The sequence below is a fragment of the Diabrotica undecimpunctata genome, chromosome 9 (genome assembly GCF_040954645.1).
Source record: "Diabrotica undecimpunctata isolate CICGRU chromosome 9, icDiaUnde3, whole genome shotgun sequence".
NCBI lineage: Eukaryota > Metazoa > Arthropoda > Insecta > Coleoptera > Chrysomelidae > Diabrotica > Diabrotica undecimpunctata.
Window position 1 is genome coordinate 24,098,350 of NC_092811.1, and position 19,828 is coordinate 24,118,177.

General features: G+C 33.4%; 1 protein-coding gene across 1 annotated transcript in view; it reads right to left on the reverse strand.

The window, feature by feature from the left end:
- Positions 1-216: 216 nt before the first annotated feature.
- Positions 217-19,828, reverse strand: part of Sec24CD (COPII coat complex component secretory 24CD) — a 33,315-nt gene continuing 13,703 nt past the window's right edge. The window contains exons 9-15 of the mRNA XM_072542947.1: positions 16,845-17,051; positions 16,219-16,506; positions 15,716-15,884; positions 11,069-11,322; positions 10,637-10,988; positions 3,511-3,704; positions 217-1,002 (exon numbers count right to left, since the gene is read on the reverse strand). Of these exons, the coding sequence (XP_072399048.1) occupies positions 862-1,002; positions 3,511-3,704; positions 10,637-10,988; positions 11,069-11,322; positions 15,716-15,884; positions 16,219-16,506; positions 16,845-17,051 (1,605 nt within the window). The 3' untranslated portion in view covers positions 217-861. The remainder of the gene's footprint in view (positions 1,003-3,510; positions 3,705-10,636; positions 10,989-11,068; positions 11,323-15,715; positions 15,885-16,218; positions 16,507-16,844; positions 17,052-19,828) is intronic.

The window sequence follows — 19,828 nt, forward strand, 5'->3', positions numbered from 1 at the left end:
CTATCCACTAGTCTACCTGTATTGGTATTTGTATAATCATTATCGTTCAGTTTTATGAGAATTCGTTGTGTTAAAGCTTGATTTACTTATTCATTCCATTCTAAGACGGGCTGCAGTGACGGGTGTTTGATAATGTTCTTATCAGATGTCAATTATAGAAAAACACGTTTATGTGGTTTCCTTGATAAAAAAAATTAACAAAAATAAAACAAACAGTAATAAACACTTATTTATTAATTATTCTATATTACATAAACATTATAAAGAAAACCGATAAAATATAGATACAAAATAATTAAATATAATTCACTAATCTCTCTATATATTAAGCATAATTCCTTCTCAGTACGAAATCTGCACTCCGAACGCCCCATACTAGTCGCAATATCGAAGAAATCGGATTGATAAAAATATAAAAATTAAAAAGCTAAATGCTAGTATAAATTCATTCTGGGGTGCAAATGATGCAACAAAAATTTGAATGTAGAGGATGCCATGGTCCGTTTCGTAACAAGTTTTAAAAAATTGGCTCCGCGCGCTTAGTACGGATAAAGCGCCAGCAATGTAATAATTAATAAAACACAAAAAAATGCGTATTTCCTTTCCGTGCATATGGAAACATACTGATTTTTTTTATTTAAAAGCACCGACAAGCTAGACCCCAAAATAATGCATAATATAATAGAATATCTAGAAATCCAAAAGACCTCCTTCTGGCAACCTTTACAAACGCATGCCCTATACAAAAATAGATCTTAATAATACTTTATACAAGAGGAAATATGTTATCGAGGATCAGAGTACAAATTTCAAGATTTTCTATCATCTTATCTTCCGTCTGCCTTTGGATCATCTTCTATGCTAGCTGAGGATGTTTCTGATTTCTCTGTGCATATGACATAGGAAGTCGACATAGCTGGCTGAACCGTCGGTGCCGCGGTCCTCGACTAAGAAATGCTTGAAGACTGGTTCTAGTTTTTCTCTTTGTCTAACCAGGGTTAACTGAAACATAATAATTGTTAATTACTAATCATTAAGAGCAGTTTTACAAAATTTCTTTTACAATTACAATAAATTAAAGCAAGAATACTATAGTAAAGCCTCCCATGATCAATATTGTATCTAGTATAAACAAATGGCATTAGAAAATGTAATGTAACCCGTCAAGCAATGAGTCTCAGGCCTAACTAGTAAAACAATAATTCCAACACTTTTCTAATTTTTTGATGCCGACCTTGTAAAACGATTTATCTTTGCCTTCAAAATAGGCTTCAGTTTCGGCGTGTATCTCCTCATCGGAGCGATATCTCTTGCCACGAAGCATTTTTTTAGATTGGAAAACAGGAAATCAGGTCGAATAGATAGTTACAGCCCTCTGAATCTTGGATGTAAGAGCACTAACATCAGCGATCATAAATTGATATTATGCAAAATCTTAATTAAAACACATATATGTGATAACAAAACACCAGAATAAACCACAAAAATAAAAATCAAAAGCTTACAGGATGACTCCACATAAGATACCTATTCCAAAAAAGAATAACTGAAAAAAGCAGAAACACATATATCACAGAAAATGATGAGTCAGTTTAAATTTGATAAAAGCTTGTCTTGCTTGTTCGGTTTGAACGGAGGTAAAGGAACTAATAGAACCAAAACACACAGAAAAGGATACGTGGATTGACTACCTAAAAAGCTCTATGCAGAGGAAGAACAAACAACGCTCAGAAACACCATAAATTACCAACAAATGAAGAACTTAATATAAATGTACAGGAAGTTCGGATAATACTTGAAATCCTGAAGAACAGAAAAGCAGCAGGTAGACAGGATACCAAACGAATTACTGAAATATTGTGGAGCAGCAATGACAGAACAATTACCAACATTAATTAATAAAATTATAAAACAACAAAATACCGGAAGAATGGAGAACGAGCGAACTAATTCTACTATTCAAAAAAGGAGATAAAAACAGCCAGAAAACTACAGAGGTATAAACTTGTTAAATACTACGCGAAAACTTACAACTAAAATTTTACAAGTGCTAATAATTCAGAAGATAAGTTTAGCAGATGAACAACAGGGTTTTCGTAGTGGAAAATCGTGTACCGAAGCAATATTCGTTATAAAGCAAATTACTGATAAATCACTAAAGTATAATAGACCAACATTTCTGTGTCTGATTGACCTAAAGAAAGCGTTTGACAGAGTAAGACTCAAAGATGTAATCCATCTTCTGTATAATAGAGAAGTTCCCCTAAATACTATAAAAACTATCGAAAGCATCTATCAAAACAACGAAATGGAAGTCAGAATAGATGGACAACTTACAGAATATATAGAAATAGGCAGCGGAATAAGACAAGGGGATTCATTGAGCCCTATGCTCTTCAATTTGATCATGGATGAAATCATCAAAAGCGTTAACAAAGGAAGAGGATACAGAATGGGAAACAAATAAATAAAAACACTCTGTTCCACAGACGACGCAATATTTATAGCTCAAGATAAAGATAGTCTGCAAAGACTGATTATCCACAGATTTAACATAAGATAATTTAACAACATCTCATCTCAGAAAACTAAAACAATAGTACTCAGTAAAGAACCAACCAGATGTAAAATAGAAATTGATGGCATCAGTAGAGAGTGCTAGGCATAGACAGTGGAAGAAATAGACACAAAGAAATAGACAGAGAGAGGGGGATAGACATACAGAGAAGGAGAAATACACAGACAGGGACATAGAGGAATAAATACAGAAAAGGATAGACAGGCAGAAAGGGTAAATAGACAGAGATATAGACTTACGGAGATCGATAGAAAGATAGAGATATATACTGAGATAAGAAAGTAGGGGAGAAGGGTGCAGAAACAATGATAGATAAGGACGAATAGGGAGAAATAAAAAGAGAGAAAGAAAAGAGGGATATACAGAGATAGAATGTGAGATACATGCTGATAGGGAAAAAGATATAAAGTGATAGACACAAATAAATAGACAGACAGGAAGAGAGTGACAGAGAAAAGGGAGGGAGTGCCAGAGAGAGATGGGAGAGATTGACAGACATGATAGACAGAGAATATATACAGAAATAGAGGGAGAAGGGCACAGGGAGATAGGCAAAAAGGGGAGATAGAGGGAAACAGAAAGACACACAGAGGCAGATAGAGAGAGAAGGAGGGAATGGGGGCTTGAAAGACAGGGAAACGGGAAAATAATTGGAAGGATAGACAGAGACAGAAAGGCAGAGGTACGCACAGAGAGAGCTGGGCAGCGGGAAGATATAAAGAGATAGGGAGAGATAAATATAGTAAGAAAAAGACAAATATATTGACTATCATAATGATATTCCCGAGTTTTAGCTAACATCAAGATCATTGACTGTCAAGTAAATGGAACATTTTCAACTAAAAGTCCAATGTGATCAAATAGCAATGAAGAAATCTCCAAAAACTCTTCTGATGTACAGTATAAGTCATGTTAAGGTAAAAAATACTTACCCGCATACACCTATGTTTCTGTATCCTGATTTCGTCGATTATTGTCCTAACTGCTATCGACAATGGGTTATCTAATTCCGGCAAACTACTTCTATCGATATCAACTTGTATTGCAGAAGGCGCACCAAACAGTTGCTGAATAAAGTTCGGATTCACGGCGAGACCAAACCACAAGAACATATGGATTCCGTTCTCTAAAAATAATTAAGAAAATTAATAGGTTTAGATCTACTTTTAAAATCAATTAATATGTATATTACATAACTTGTTCAATCTTTATGAATAACTATTTTTAACTTAAATAAACTTTGTCAAAAGTAAATATCAAAATTCCATCCAGAAAGTGCAATTCTAAAACATTTGTAAAATATTTACTGAACACACTGACCTGGATCTGTGGTTAGTCTAAGCTTAAACTTCGAAGAGGGCAGAAAATCATGTTTTATATTAGTTGTACGCGATCTAATAAGTTTTATCTATGTCCAATATTGCTTCTCTGTCCCATAATTGTTTCAATCAAGTAAATTCGAATTATTTAATTAGTAAAGTTAACTTTTAATGATTTAATATTATAATTTTGCATTTGCCTTAGTCTCATTTTATTGATAAATTTTTATTGTGAGTGCCAACATGTCCTCTTCCTCCGAAGGCAACACTTACTCCTATCTTATGCCAGCCTCCTGAACTTATCGGATGTTCATTTTCAATCCCGCAGATTCTACACCCCTTGTCCGAAGTTACAAACTTATCTCAAATGCTTCCTTCTATAAAATCAGAAACACCCATGTTCTAGAATATCTCCTAACATAAACACTTTCCTCTCTACTTTCAGTGATATTGTAAATGGGTATTTACATTATAGGGTAAGGTGCATCAAAGGTGCTTTACACCGATTCATCTCAAAATATAGATGGAGTTGGCTGTTCTGTCAGCGATTAATACAGTAATGGATAATACCAATTTTCCAACAATTGTAGAGTATTTTTGGGAGAACTTTCAGTATTTCAAAAAATGAGAGAATGATATGGAATAAATACATCACAACAGCGGGGAGATATGTGGAGAAGAAGGGAGACAGATACACAGAAAGAAATAGGCAGCGAAAAAGAGGAATAGACAGACAAAGTTGGAGATATAGATACAAAACAAAATTTTTATTTGGTTTAGAAGGGCACGTCCGCCTATTTTTATAGCTTCTATTACGACTCCATCTTCTCCTGGTGCTTTGTTGTTTTTCATATTTTTCATTCCGTCTTGTCTCTGGCATGAGCTCTGAACCCTGGTTGATAATTTTACGTGACGCAGCGGCTTCCAAGTTCATTTGGTCTTCTCTTTGACTTGTGTATAGTTCTTGATAGATGTCTTCAACTATGTGTAGTAATTCTTCTCTATTTGATATGGGGACTCTTTCTTTGCACTTTAGTTTGTGTATTTCACACTTTCCATTGTTTAGCCGTCTTTTCAGGACTTTCAGACTTTTATTCTCTACTTAGTTCGCTGGACTTTATCATTCTTATTTCGTAGTTTTTCTTCGTCAATGCTTTCGCTTCCTTTTATTTCTCTAATAGTTTCCATTAGTTGCTTTGTTTCAATGGTTATGCTTTCGTCTTAGCGTCTTTTAGGGCAACATTTTACTTGAGCCTCTCAAATAGCTTCTACGATATTTTCGTTTAGGGTATTTTTATATTATTTATGCCAACAGTTTGTTGTAGGATTTTATTGATATTGTCTTGGTATTCATTTAAATTCGTTGAGCCGTTCCATATCGGGTTGGCATTCTTCCTAATCATTTTAGATCTTTCTGTTATTAAGTCTGTGGTCTTTTTTAGAGAAGAAACTATTCATCTGGTAGTGTAATATAATCGTGTAGTGTGTTGGTGTTTCTTTCAGTCCCGTTGAGATATCATCGTAGAATTTTTCAATCTGCTCATCCGGATGGTCCGTTGTTGGAGCATATACTTGAATAATCTTTATGTTATACCTTCGGTTTAGCTTTAAAGTTAAATAGACTACTCTTGTGGATATGCTTCTTGTAATTACTATGTTATCTGCAAGTCTTTTGTGTATAAAGAAACCGACTCTCCCGATTGATTCGGTTTCACTGCCTATACTGTAAAATATATGCCTTGATTTTAGCGTTGTCAGGTTTTCTCCATGTCGCCTTACTTCACTGACTCCAATGATATCCCATTTTACTTTTGAGATCTCGATTTCCATTTCGGTGACTTTTTCTTCAGATAATAATAATGTTCTGGCATTGTAGGTACAGATAAAGAGTGTTAAGGTTTTTTCGTCTTTCGCGTCGTCAGTTTTCGCGGGACAGACTGATAAATCAGTGTGAGACTTTCGATTTCTCGCTATACTCACCTGGAGTACGTCCGTTTTGTTTTAAAATCTGACATTTTGTTGGGAGGTATTTGCCTTAAAACACCACGCTGGCAAGGCGGGTTGGTGAGTTTTTAATTCAGCCGCTCATTGTGAGTACCGACGCTGTTTGAAGCCGCCCGCTTCGGGTCAGACGCTTCTAGGTTTGTGATCTTATACTATCCCTAACATCAGGAGTTGCCAACTCCATCATCCTAGCCGTACCGAAAATATTCTTCGACGCCTTGGATGCCGTTCTGGACTTTATCCGTGACTTTATCTCTGGACAGGGAATCCTTAACAGGTGCTAGGCTAGGCAGGGATTGATTCACTTTCCCTGATAGGACTATCCAATAGAGTCCAAGGGACTCCAAAAGAGTTCCTACCCGCTAGCCGCTTTGTTTACAACACTCTTGTTTAAAAAATTAATTTTATTTGCTAAAAGTTTTGTTAAAAACTTTGACTTTTCTTATAAAAGAATAGTTAATCTCATCCCTTAATGTTGTTAATTAACGTAACAGTGATTTTTTTAGAAAGCTATCTTGGCTCCTAAGGGTCCTAGGACCTTTTTTTAAGTTGTGTTTTTAACCAGCTTTCCAAATATTTTTGGCCATTTAATTTGAAGTAAGTTCTACAGAGTTATTGTAAATGTTTATAAGCTTACAAAGTGCTATTTATTATTAAATCATTTTGTGTACATAAAGGAAATTTAAAAAAAAAATTTCCATAGGTCAGTAAAAGTATTACCGAGGAAAATAAGCCCCGGATTATTGTGATCAAATCAGTCAAATTATCTGGACCAGCCTTAGAAATTTAATACATATTAACAAATTTTAATAAATAATAAAAAATTTCCTTCCTTTTATTATCCAATTTAAATTTAGCATATAAAATTTTGTGTATTTTTTTTTCCTGAAAAAGTTGTCTGTTGACGTCAAATCTCTAAATAAACAAGGTTTAAAGACGGCTACAGACACACATGCAAGCTTGTAAAACACGCTTGTTCAATCTTTTTGTACAAGCACGCTTGAGTGTCTGTAGGGAAATGTGGTGCAAGCGTTGTGATTGTACAAGCAGCTTGAGGATTGGAAGGATCTTAATTATGCATGCTTGAATTAAGCGCGCTTGCGCAAGCAAATCAGTACATGTGTAACCAAGATTTTCAAGCTTGAACAAGTTGGCGTCCGTTGTGTTGCTTTGTGAGGTAGCATTTGAGTAATTTTCGTTATGACTATCTATCTATCTATCTAATTAGCCTTCTTCGGTCCATCTTTGGACATAGGCCTCCCCAATCCTTTTCCATTCTTCTCTGTCTGTCGCTGTAGTCAGCCACCTAAAGCCCACTTGCTTCTTGATATCATCTGCCCATCTCATTTGGGGCCTTCCTCTGCTTCGTTTATATTTCCACGGTCTCAGTGGGTTAAGATGGAACTTATAAGAATTTTGTTCCATCGGTCTTCTTTTTGTCTTATATTGTGTCCGGCAAATCTCCATTTCAATTTTGCAACTTCTTGTCTAACATCCCTCACTTTTGTTTTCTCTCTTATCCACTCGTTTCTCTTTTTATCCATTAATCTTATGTGCAACATTTGTCTTTCCATTGCTCTTTGGGTTTTTATGATTTTCTCCATGTTTGCTTTTGTAAATGTCCACGTTTGGGAACCATAAATGAGAACAGGGTGTACGCATTGATCGTATACTTTGGTCTTAAGATGCTGTGGATGTCTTTTGTTTTTAAGAATGTAGCCTAGTTTGCCAAATGCCGCCCATGTCAGTCTAACTCGTCTTTTTCGTTCTTTATCTCTGCTGTTTGGTTTTCTTTGTTAAGTTTTATAGTTTGACCCAGATATATATAATCCTGAACTTGTTCTATTTCATCTTGTCCGATCCTCATTGTGATGTCTTCATCGGTATTTGTTATGATTTTGGTCTTGTTGTAATTCATATTAAGGCCAGTCTTTCCAGCTTCTACGTCCAGTTCTTTCATCATTTCAAATAATTCTTCTTTTTTATAGGTTATCAATGCGATGTCATCAGCGTACCTTAGATGGTTCAAGCGTTGTCCACAAATTTTTATACCTTTTTATTCCCATTTTAATATTTTAAAGATATCTTCCAGAGCCTGATTGAAAAGTTTCGGTGATATTGTGTCACTCTGTCACCACACCGCACGCTTTTTTATTCGGGATTTTCTTTTTTTCGCAAGAACAAAAGCGGCCAAAGCGAGCGTATCATCGTCCGAGCTCGACATATTTTATTAAACTACCTCTATTTTTATCAAGCATGCTTGTAAGTGTGGTGCCAAAGGCAAATTGTGCATACTTGTACCAAAAGATTGAACAAGTATGATGGACAAGCTTGCAGTTGTGTCTGCAGCCGCCTTTGTTATGCGCAAAATAATGAGTTTGACGTCTTGATTGTTTATTTAAAAATTGTTTCAATAAAAAATTGATGAATCCCTAAATGAGTCTTTTTGTAATATCACATACTACACATTTCAACTATCAATCCCGTCTATACAGTTGTGAAGAAAAAAGATTTATTTTTTCTAACTAAAGGTCTAGTACTGATTATTAAAATTATTGAACTAAGCATTATAAAACATCCCAGAGGTACTTTTCAGTGCGTCACAGTTTTTCGATTTCTTTCTAATGCATTAAGTTGGGTGTGACGGAAAAAGCGGTAGTTCCGTGATTAAACAGAACTATATTGCAGCTTTAGAATAAGCTTGATTACATAAGCGGTTCTTTCCAAACCTACGTTTGATTCATTGATATTTAGATGCGCGCTTTCGCTAGCCAATCAAATACGCCTATTCCGACAGCTGACGTAAAACTTCGTCCATGCTGGCCATTCTTTCGAAGTGTTGAAAAGCAAGTGACGGCAGTTGTTGAGGTCAGTATTTGTACATAGTATTGGGTGTTTATTTGTATTTGTGTAGGGTCAAGATGGCAAGATATACGGAAAAAGAACAAGTACTAATATTAAAATTACTTAGATATTTTTAATTGGAAAAGGAAGCTGGTCAAACATTATTACCAATTTCTGCTGTTCGTGAAATATTTAATTATTAATTAAGTATTTTATTATCCTGAAAATAAAATTGTTTTATTTACTGTTTACTTCAGCTTGTTGCTGAGGCGTTAAAAATTTCTTCTCTAATTAATGTTTTGCTAGGTTATGGTCGAAATATTTCACCATGAATTCGTCTAAGGATATATCTTTAAGAAAACTCTCCACTGGCAGTATTTTTCTATAATTTTCTATTACACTGATATTCAAATTCTACTTTTCAGTGTTTTTAATAAACTGTTATTATTACGAATTAGTGAATAAATAGTTTTTATGATTAGAATTATATTTTATTTATGTAATTAATTTATAAGTTATCTAATAAATTTTTGAAAACAGTCTTTTTTGTGTAACTTATACTGTGGCCAAAAAGCAGTAGTTATAATAGAAGACATAACATCAGAAGAAATAGGAATACAAAGAGTTGTTCGACAAGGGTGTATACATTCACCAGTATTATTTAATATATACTCGGAAAACATATTAAGTAAGGCAATGGATTAACGAAATGTAGGCATTAGAATTGATGACATGATCATAAATAACCTGAGATACACTGATGATACAGTTCTTTTAGCCAAATTACACGAAAACCTACAGATACTTCTTAATTAGGTGACCGCAGTAAGCGAAGAAGAATATGGATCATCACTCAACAGAGCAAGAAATATATGATAATAACAAAGACAACTCAGGACATTCGTGAGATATATGTACAGAACCAGCCTATTGAAATAGTAAGAGAATTCAAATACCTATATACAACTATTAATGAAAACAATGACAGCTCTCAAGAAATACGAATCAGAATCGAACAGGCCAGAAGCGCATTTACAAGAATACAGAGGCTTCTCTGCTGTAGAAACTTAAACCTTAAGTTAAAAATATGACTGCTGAGGTGCTATGTGCTATCCTTATTATAATACGGTATGGAAGCGTGGACACTAAAGAAAATTGACGTGAGGAGACTAAAGGCATTCGAGATGCGGATGTACCGAAGAGTACTAGAGATCTCATGGGTAGATGGAAGAACCAACGTTGAGGTAATGTGACGTATGCATAAGGAAAGAGAAGTACTAAAAATTAAGAGGAGAAAAGTGCGATATATGGGTCATGTGATGAGAGGAGATAAATATCTAATACTCCAGGTCATTATGCAAGGAAAATCCGGAGAAAAAGATCCATAGGAAGGAGATGTAACTCATGTAATAACGACTTATTTAGAGCCGCGGTCTTAAAATTAAAAATCGCTGTGATGATTGCCAACTTTCGACGCGCAGACGCCTTGACGCCAGATTGCCTTGAGAAGAAGATACAAAAATTCAATAAATAAACCATTTTGTCGTCGATTTTAAATATTTCCTTATTTATAAATTTAATAAACAATATTGTTTACTTTTTATTTTTATTAATATACGGGATTACCCCCATTACAAAAAAATATATCTTAACATATTTTGTAATAATCAAATCTACTCAGATGACCTTGCAATAAAAATACTAGTAATTCCACAAGCTTTTCACCTGTGGCTAAGTACGATCCTGGCATCTGTCAGATTCTTCAATAATTATATGAAATAATTCTCGACACACCTAATTCATTCTATGATGTCATAATTAATGACGCACTGAAAAGTACCTCTGGGATGTTCTTTACCATAATACACTATAATAACAGTGAACTACTTACCTAATATATACACTCCCTGTTCGTTCATTTTATCATAGCTACACCTAATAGGATTCGGAACTGTGATAGGATCCTGATTCGGATCAATATCGTGTAGTGGAATTAACCTAGGATAGAAATAATACACCGAGAAGTTAAGATCCATGCTCAGGACCACCTGCATGACGAACGACTTGTCGTCGATGGTCATATCGGAACCTCCTGAGATTGCGTCGTTCTTGAGAAGACAATTGGTGTAGATCGGTAGCAGCTTCATGCATTCGGGAAGAATTAGTTGACCCGCGCTACTTGGACTTGCGCAGTGCTTCCTGTATATTGCTAAGATCTGAGCGGCTCTATGGACAAGTCCCTCCTGAAAAATAGATCAATTGCTAATTTCATACTACTGTAAAATTTTAACGATATAAAATAGAACCAAAGAAAATTACAAACCTTTACAACGCTGGGGCTGCCGTCCAATAATTTATATGTAGCCTGTTTACTCATGTAATTGATTAAAGTATCTAAATCACAACTTCTAAAGAGATCGGCCATTTGTGAGCAAGTCTTCAGTGAAAGATTCATAATTCGCAATCGTCTCTGTCCAGAACAGGATGTGTACAACAGCGCTGTTTGGATGAATACACCCGTATCTTCAGACAGTTTGTCATCGTGTTTTATTTCAACGGCTATGGCTTTGTCGCAATCTGGAAAATACATAATAAAAAATAGTGTTTTTATTTGCATAATTGTCTAATCTTATCCACAATAAATAACTTCTATCATTGATGTATCTACTACAATTGAAGGGTCTAATGCATAAACAGGTCAAATCACATAAAGCAAAATGTTCAGAAGTAAAAAACATTTTTTAAGTAAAACTGTGAAATCTTGATAAATTTTCTATTTCTGTCATTTTAAGATCATCTTGTTAACAGTATTTTTTTAAATAATAAGTTGTAATTTCAAAAAGAAGAAAGTTGTGGAGGAAAAAGAATTGGACTTGACTGGTTTATGCAAAGTATTCATCTTTTCTTGTGGGGAACAATAAAACAAAATATAATTTCATATTCAAAAAATTCTTTTCTAGTAATCTATTAAATGAAATAAACGAAAACATAGTTTCAACTAAATGTTAGTGCAGAGTTGATACATTTTTCTTTACTCATTTTCACTGAATCCCGATACCGAAGTTTCCTTATTGTCTGGTGAGACGCTCTGATGGTAATTTCGGATTACTTCATAAAACCATTGATCACACTTTGGCACAAATTTGTTGCCAAAGACATAACATGCTCGAATTTGTTCTTTTTCAACTTTCTCCTTTCAGTATACAACTTATATGGTCATGGTTTGGTAAGGTCAGGAGTAGCAAGTTCCTCTTATCTCTTATTTCGAAATTGGTTGTTCTTCCGTGAAGGATTTTTCACAAGACATTATTGCAAATGGGTTTTAAAGTTTAAAAACATATCTTGAGTCACATTAATAACTTGAAACTTTTTGTTACTATTTTCAATAATTTTCAATATTTTCAACAACACAATGAATCATAACCTATTTGACTCAGAACTGAGAGCACTGTGAATTAACCAGTCAAGTCCAAGACTTCATCGGTTTATGCAAAGTATCAAAATGTAGGCAACACATTATACACTCTTTTATTGATGTTTTAATCCTATCGAACTGCTTTATGCACTGGAAGATGTAGAATTTTATACTGTGCATGAATAAACGCTTAACTCATTTTGCCACAAAATGGACTTGCCCGGTTTATGCATTGGATCCTTCAATTACACTTTATTTGGTAGTGAGAGTGAGCGAGAGGGAAAAATATATTTATTAAATGCAATAATAAAAGTAATACTTTAAAAATGATTGTTCTTTTCAAAGCTTTCTTTCAGCCATGATGTATTATTGTGTTTTAGGCATATGAAAAATTATTGCATGCAATTCGAGACAAATCTGACAGCTGTCAGGATTGTATTAGCCAAATGCGATCTTCTGAAATTGAGATGGTATTTTACTGCAATTTTAATTAAAAAACAAAACTTCTGCTTTTATTTATTTTTAAACACACAGTGTCTCAAAATGATATCTTTGGAGGGTATACCGAAAACTAGGGGAGGTAGAAAAAAAGTAGTAAGATGGCATGACTTCTTTTTTCGTTGAAGTAACGATTTCCCAATCAAATCATCTATAGCTTCCACATTAGCGAGATAAAGGGCGGTTATTGAAAAATGTCGACATGGTTATATACAATCTTCTTTATTAAGAAAAATTTTAAAAACTTTGTTGGAACTTTTAATAGATATATTATGAAAGTGTTCAGTGGCGCATAATAAAATTTTTTTTGGAGGTCTCACTAAGGAGATATAATACCAACTTATGTTTTTTTTATGGGACACCGTATATATTGTAATATTTTTCGTTTACTTTTTAATTCTCTTTCAACTTATATAACATATATACTTTTTTCAGTCGTTGGAGCTACTCTACAAATAAATTGTTTATTTGACATCACGTTAAAGAAACTTAGAAACAAAACACTCTAGTAGTAGTAACTGTCTGTAGTAACACATTCTAACATTTTATTATGCGGATAATAATCCTTCACAGTTTTATTTACCAGAAATAAGATCAATCAACTTACATGGGAAAAAATAAGAATAAAAAAATTTACCAACATAAAGAAATTACTTACTAAATTACAACCAAAATTAATTTTACAAAAATAGAAAAATTATAATAAATGTTCAAAATGCCCCCCGTTTTGTCATAATTATAATTACCACATTTTTCTTGCAGATCTTACACAACTGAGTATATGGACTGTCTTTGTTTTACTAAATGCTTGATGAATGGTTTCTAATAATTCTTTAAAGTGTCTCTAGTGTTAAAGTCAGTTTTATAAATATTATTTTTTTTAAATGCCCAAATAAAAAAAAATCAGGAGAATTTAGTTCTGATGAACGAGGACCAGGTTCCAATCCACCGATTATCAAATTTTTCATTTAAATAATTTCCAACGAATTCGGTATTGCAGGTTGAAACGAAAATGTATTCCTCTCAACCAAACATTTTTTATTAAAAATGTTAATTAATTTCGTTTCTAAGATAGGATTTTTAATACAATTACTAAGATTCCCTGATTTGCAATTAACCAGTGTAAATTTCTATATAACGCCGCGATGTTTTATAACTAATTCATTTGTTCCACTGGATTGCCTCTTGCCTCTCCTCTGCGGTTTGTAGTAGCGTATGTGGACGCCGACAGTGCTGCTCCGTCTACCGATTTTTCCTGAAAGTCCGGTTTTGTGCAGATAAAAAATAATGTTTTATTAACATCAATTTTGTTTTTGTTCATTAGGTATTATTTGAATTATTAAATTAATACTTAAATACATTTATTATTCCAAATATTGTTTATAATTTCAAATTAAAAAGAGTGTATTATTATTATTTTATTTTTGTAATTCCTTTTTATTTTTATTTTTAGAAATCTACTTTTTTTAAAACCGTTTTGGCAATAAAACAACTTTTTTTTTAGTTAAATAACATTTTTAATTCCATATCTACATTTATAAATACGTACGTTTTCGGCGAATTGACATGCACTCTAGCTGTGTTCCGTTTTTACACTTACACTGGCAGCATCGCGGCATGAATTGATACTCCAGTCGAACAAATGAATTAATTATAAAACATCGCGACGTTGTATTGAAATTTACACTGGTTAATTGCAAATCAGAGGATCTGAGTTATTGTATTAAAAAATCCTATGTTCCGTAAAAATGTTTCCAAATCTGTATATAGATAGATATAGTTTCCTATAATATATCCGTCAGCAGTTAGTTTATCGTCAAATACAGGATAACCTTGACAAAACAACTAACGTTAAAACCTAATCTCCCTTACCTTCTGATCCCCTAAACTAAGTGAGGATTTGAGTCATTCCAATATAGTTCATTGTGTCAGTTAAATATTCCTGCACTGGATATACGAGCTTTATCGCTAATAATAATTCACGTTGAACTGATAATAAGCAGTTAAGTATTTACTTTACTTTCAAGTCAGGTACTGCTTTTATTTTTGCTAAATAAAACTGTTACGGGATTAGTATCCTCATAATAAAATGTTAGAATGTGTTAATGAGTGTTTTTTTGTAAGTGTCCTTAACATGATGTCAAATAAACAATTTATTATACAAAATATATAGGGTGTACCATATAAAAAGTTGGTATTATATCTCCTTAGTGAGACCACCTAAAGAAAATTTTTGTGCGCCACTGAACCCATCCATAATATATCTATCAAAAGTTCCAAAAAAGGTTTTTTAAAATTTATATTTCAAATATTTATTTTAAAAGATATATATATAACCTTGTCGTTTTCGACATTCTTCAATAATCGCTCTGTATCTCGCTAATGTGGGGAGTTATTGATGATTTGATTGAGCAATCGTTACTTTAACGAAAAAAGAAGTCCTGACTACTTCTTTCTATTTCCTGTAGTGTTTGGTATATCCTGCAAAACATACCAATTTGAGACACCCTGTACAGCTGCGGTCGCTGAATAATTTACACCATTGTAACACTGTAAAATCGCAGTACCGTAAAGAAAAATAAAAGCTACTAAACGCCTCCAAAATACCTAGAATCCATTTGAATAACGCGCAAAAAACAGGAGCAATTACCAAATTCGAAGAAGTTTGGTCACTGAGATAAGTTACTGCAGACTTGAACATGAGCATATGTGCATATGGAAAATCAAACAAAGATGGGATCATTTTCACTGTATAGCACGGTTTTTACTCTGTAGAGCAGATTTTCGTCTTCGAACCGAAGTTAGATCACGCTACGTGAAGTTTACAATAGTTGTTCAAAAACTCATGGGCGTAGAGTCTGTTGAAATTTCACCTCAGATAAAAGAAAAGTTTTTCAGAATATTGACTAATTGTAAAAATGTACTGATAATTTTTGTTATAAAAAAGCATTTTATCTTATAAAATTTGTATGGCAAATGTTTTATTGATCGAGTATCTGTAACTTTGGAAGAGCAGTTTATATATAGTATTGAGCACATTTTTAATAATCCACTTACCTACTGCAGCAAGTTCGATATCTGTAGTATTCGACATGTAGAAATGACCATAAAAGTCAGTGGGCCTCACTCCTGTTGACGTTCTAACCCTCATTACAGCATCGAACGCTATCGGTCGACTAATATTTAAGATAACGTCTGTTATCAAACGTTCGCCATCAATATCAGCCTAAAATTACAGTTTAAATAAATAAAAAAAGAAAAAAAACTCTATTTGACTCATTTTCAAGACAAGGTCAATATAAACACTGCGAAATACATGATCAGTGTGTGCGTCCCTTCATAATTGAAGCATATCTTGCTCACTAAATAATATTTACAGATCTGTATGTAATTCAAACCTGTTATTGTTTTGACAGCACTTGTACTGAAATGATTCTAAACATGTAATTGAAAGTAAACAATTTTTAGTATTTTCAATTAAAACTGTAGTGAATTCCCATTACATAAATTCGATAACTTGTCTTGAAATTGAAAATAGTATAAACTAATGAAGAACTCACTTGGAAATAAGTATACTTAAATACTTCTCCTCCCGTCAGTCTAGACACTTGACCAATAGTGGCTATATCGATGTAAGCATTATTGAAGAGATACATATCAACGGAGCAACCGTTGCTGACGCATTCCTGGCCCAACTGGTTGTATGCTTGTGTTTGTGGTGTCAAGACTGTTTTTTCTTTATCAGTTCCTAAGACTTTTCTATCGTCACGGTTCTTCAATTTACCTGGAGCCTCTGCTATCGGTAAAGTGGAATGGAATACTAGAAGTTTACCAGTACTTTCGGAAGCCTAGAATGTACACAGATAAGATTAGTCAAAAATGGAGGGATGATGTGATAATAGAACGGAAATTGACACAATAAAAGGCATATAAAAGAAGAGGAATGAATGGTGTGATATATTTTTAAATCTTTTAATTTTTACTTTATTTTCGTTCAACACTGAGTTATGTATTTTCAAATTTTAAACTGCTTGTCGCTAACTTGAGAAAGCGTGACCAAATCCCTTCCGCGAGTAAGAACTAGAACTTGAACCCTTCGACACCGTGGGGAGTATATTTTAAAGCGTTCAATTAGACACACTATACTTAACTAGCTTACTTTAATAATACAGTAAAATATATTTACCTTTAGTGCTTCTAATCCAGCTTGAATTGCGGGTAACAAAACGACTTCGGTTTCCTTAGTATCTGCAAACATTGCGGGAATCTGTTGCATGAGTAGATCTATTACGGGTCCCGATTCTTCTGGAGTACATAAGAAACCATCCAACAAAGGCATAAACATCTCTTGGACATCTCCTACCACCAACATTTGTGGAGCTGTCAAACTTCCCTATAACATAAAAAACTGCATAAAAATCAAAAAAATCTAAGAAACATCCTTACAAAAAAAAAAAGAGAAATGGTTATTTAATTTTTAGTGTATTTAGCTTTATCATGTTGTAGTATTTTGTAACTTTTAAGTGTATCAGTTTTTATGTAACTGAATAATGGTTATTTTCTTCGACTAAACACCTTTTTTTATAAAAATAAAGATGCAAATCCAATGCAAATGCAATCCTTATTTTTGAAGTTATACTTCTAGAACGCGCGTTCGACGTTGGAAATTTGTACGCCAGTGAATCGAGAAAATCATTACATATGTAAGATATAGGTAAGAGAGAGAGAGAGACAGAAGATATATTTTCTCTCTCTTTCTCTCTCGAGAATAAAAATGTTCCTTTTGTAAATATATTTAATATTTATTAATATTATTATCATGCTAAATTAAACATATGCGTAAGTAAGTTACGTATATCGTCATTTTTAAATACTTATGAATATTGCATTTTAATTTGTATTGTATTATTATATTGAATTATGTTGCAGTGTATTGTACTGTATTTTTATATTAATAACAAAATAAACAATGAATTTTACTGCAAGTACGTGTAAAAAATGTTTTTGCATTAACTCCTTGTATACGTATACGAAAATAAAAATATACATTTTCATCAAAATATTGATTCAATCCTTCATTTACTATACTTCTATTACAGGTTAAATGTTGTTTATATACAGCAAACGATGCACCATATACCTATGTACCTAATTCTGTTTCTCTTTCTGCTCTCTCTTATCTATAGCATTACATATGTAATGATTGTGCAGATTGACTCTTATATAAATTTGTAACGGCGAACGCGTGTATAGAAGTATAACTTACCGGCAGTCCCACTTAACTGCTACACCCGTTTATTTATAGGTACATAATTAATCTTAACATTTTTTTTTAATTCTCTGTCAGGTTATAACTAAATTATAATATTTTAGTGTTTTTTTTTTATATAAAAATGAAAACATTTTATAATGCCTACATTAAGATGAATAACGTCCATGTTGTTCACAATCAGGGCTGACAGATTATCTACAACGTGTACCAATTTTTGAAAAAGGAGCAAGAAAAAAAACAACACGAAATCTTTTGTTTTAAATACGGTTGTTGAAGCCACTGGAGTTTCTAAAAGTAGCGTCCAAATAATTATTAATGAAGAAAAGAGAGTTTCCGATTTTTCATTTCCTTCAGGCAGCTTGGGAAATATGTTTAAATCTCCCAGAAAAAAAATCAATCAGCCAAAACCAAAAACAAACGTCGATGTTTATGAGGAAGAAATTATAAGAAACACAGTTCATGCCTTTGCAATGATTCATGGCAGCAGACCTACAACATCAGCTGTTTACAACGCTGTTAAGGATGATATTAATTTCCAAGGAAAAATATCATTGTTCAGAAAAGTAGTGAAGAAATTTGGTTTTAAATGGCAAAAAACCAAGAACGGCAGTAAAATACTGATGGAAAAAACGGATATTCGAGCCAAGAGAACAGACTAACTAAGAAAAATAAAAAAATAAAGAGCAGAGGGTTATGATATTATCTATACTGATGAAACGTATCTCCACAGCAGTCATACAACATCTAAATCATGGGATGTAGGTTCAAATAACTGTTTAAAGGCTCCTGTTGCCAAAGGTTAGAGGTTAATTATTGTGCATGCAGGAGGGGAAAAAGGTTTTGTTACAAATTACCTCCTAATCTTAAATCTGGTCAGCGTACCAGAGGTTATTACAACGATATGGACCACGACAACTTTATTGTTTATAAGTGTGGATTTAAAAAAAAACACACACAAATAAAACGTCTGTACGCTCCTGAAGACTTTGAAAACTAAATGAATAGTAGCAATACCTGCCAATTCCATACCTCTGCAGGTATAGACAAGTATACAGATTGAACCAATTAAAAACGGAACATACAATTTAATATATGTCTGTTTGAACTGCATTTGAAATAGTGGACCAATATAAAACTTGGACAAAAATAAATCCATACCCGGTGATAGACATTGTATAAAATATCGTTCAACTATCTGTCTCCTTTAAAGGAAAGAGGAGCTTGCCTAATAGTCGGAGAGATAGAGCCGAAATTTTGAACTGATCAGTAATATGACATTTCTCTATTGGAATATATTCATTGTAACTGGGTTAAGACTTTGCCTTACAGGCGGACGCCCCTCGTGGTACAGGGGGTGGCTATACAGGGATGAAGTTGTCATTTTTTTCGGAAAAATTAACGATCGATAATATGGCTGAAAATTTGCCCAGAGTAAGATCTTGGTATAACTAGACGAAATCCCAAAGGGCGGACGCGAGAGGATACATAAGGGGTGGCGGACAGGGGTGAGGTTGCAATTTTTTGGGGAAAAATTAACGATAAGTAATATGTCCGCCATTTTCATGGCTCATTATTTAGCCCCTAAAAACTTTAAATCCAAAAGGGCGGATAGCTGGGTTGGTACAGAGAGCCACAAAACGGGGTCAAATGTACCACTTGCCTGCGCATTTTAGGTCTCGGTAACAATTTTCAAACTGATTTTATTATGATATTTTTATACCGATTGATTTGAAAATTTGTATGCTCACTTCTGTTACTATTCTGAAAAGCGTCAAGTAGAGTTTTCCTCAAAAATTTCCGTAAATGAAAATTTTCGTAATTTTTTGAGGTAAAATCTAATTTGTAGAATCCTTTCGATTTTCTGTCAGTTATACCATGATTTTTTTCCAAAAATTTTC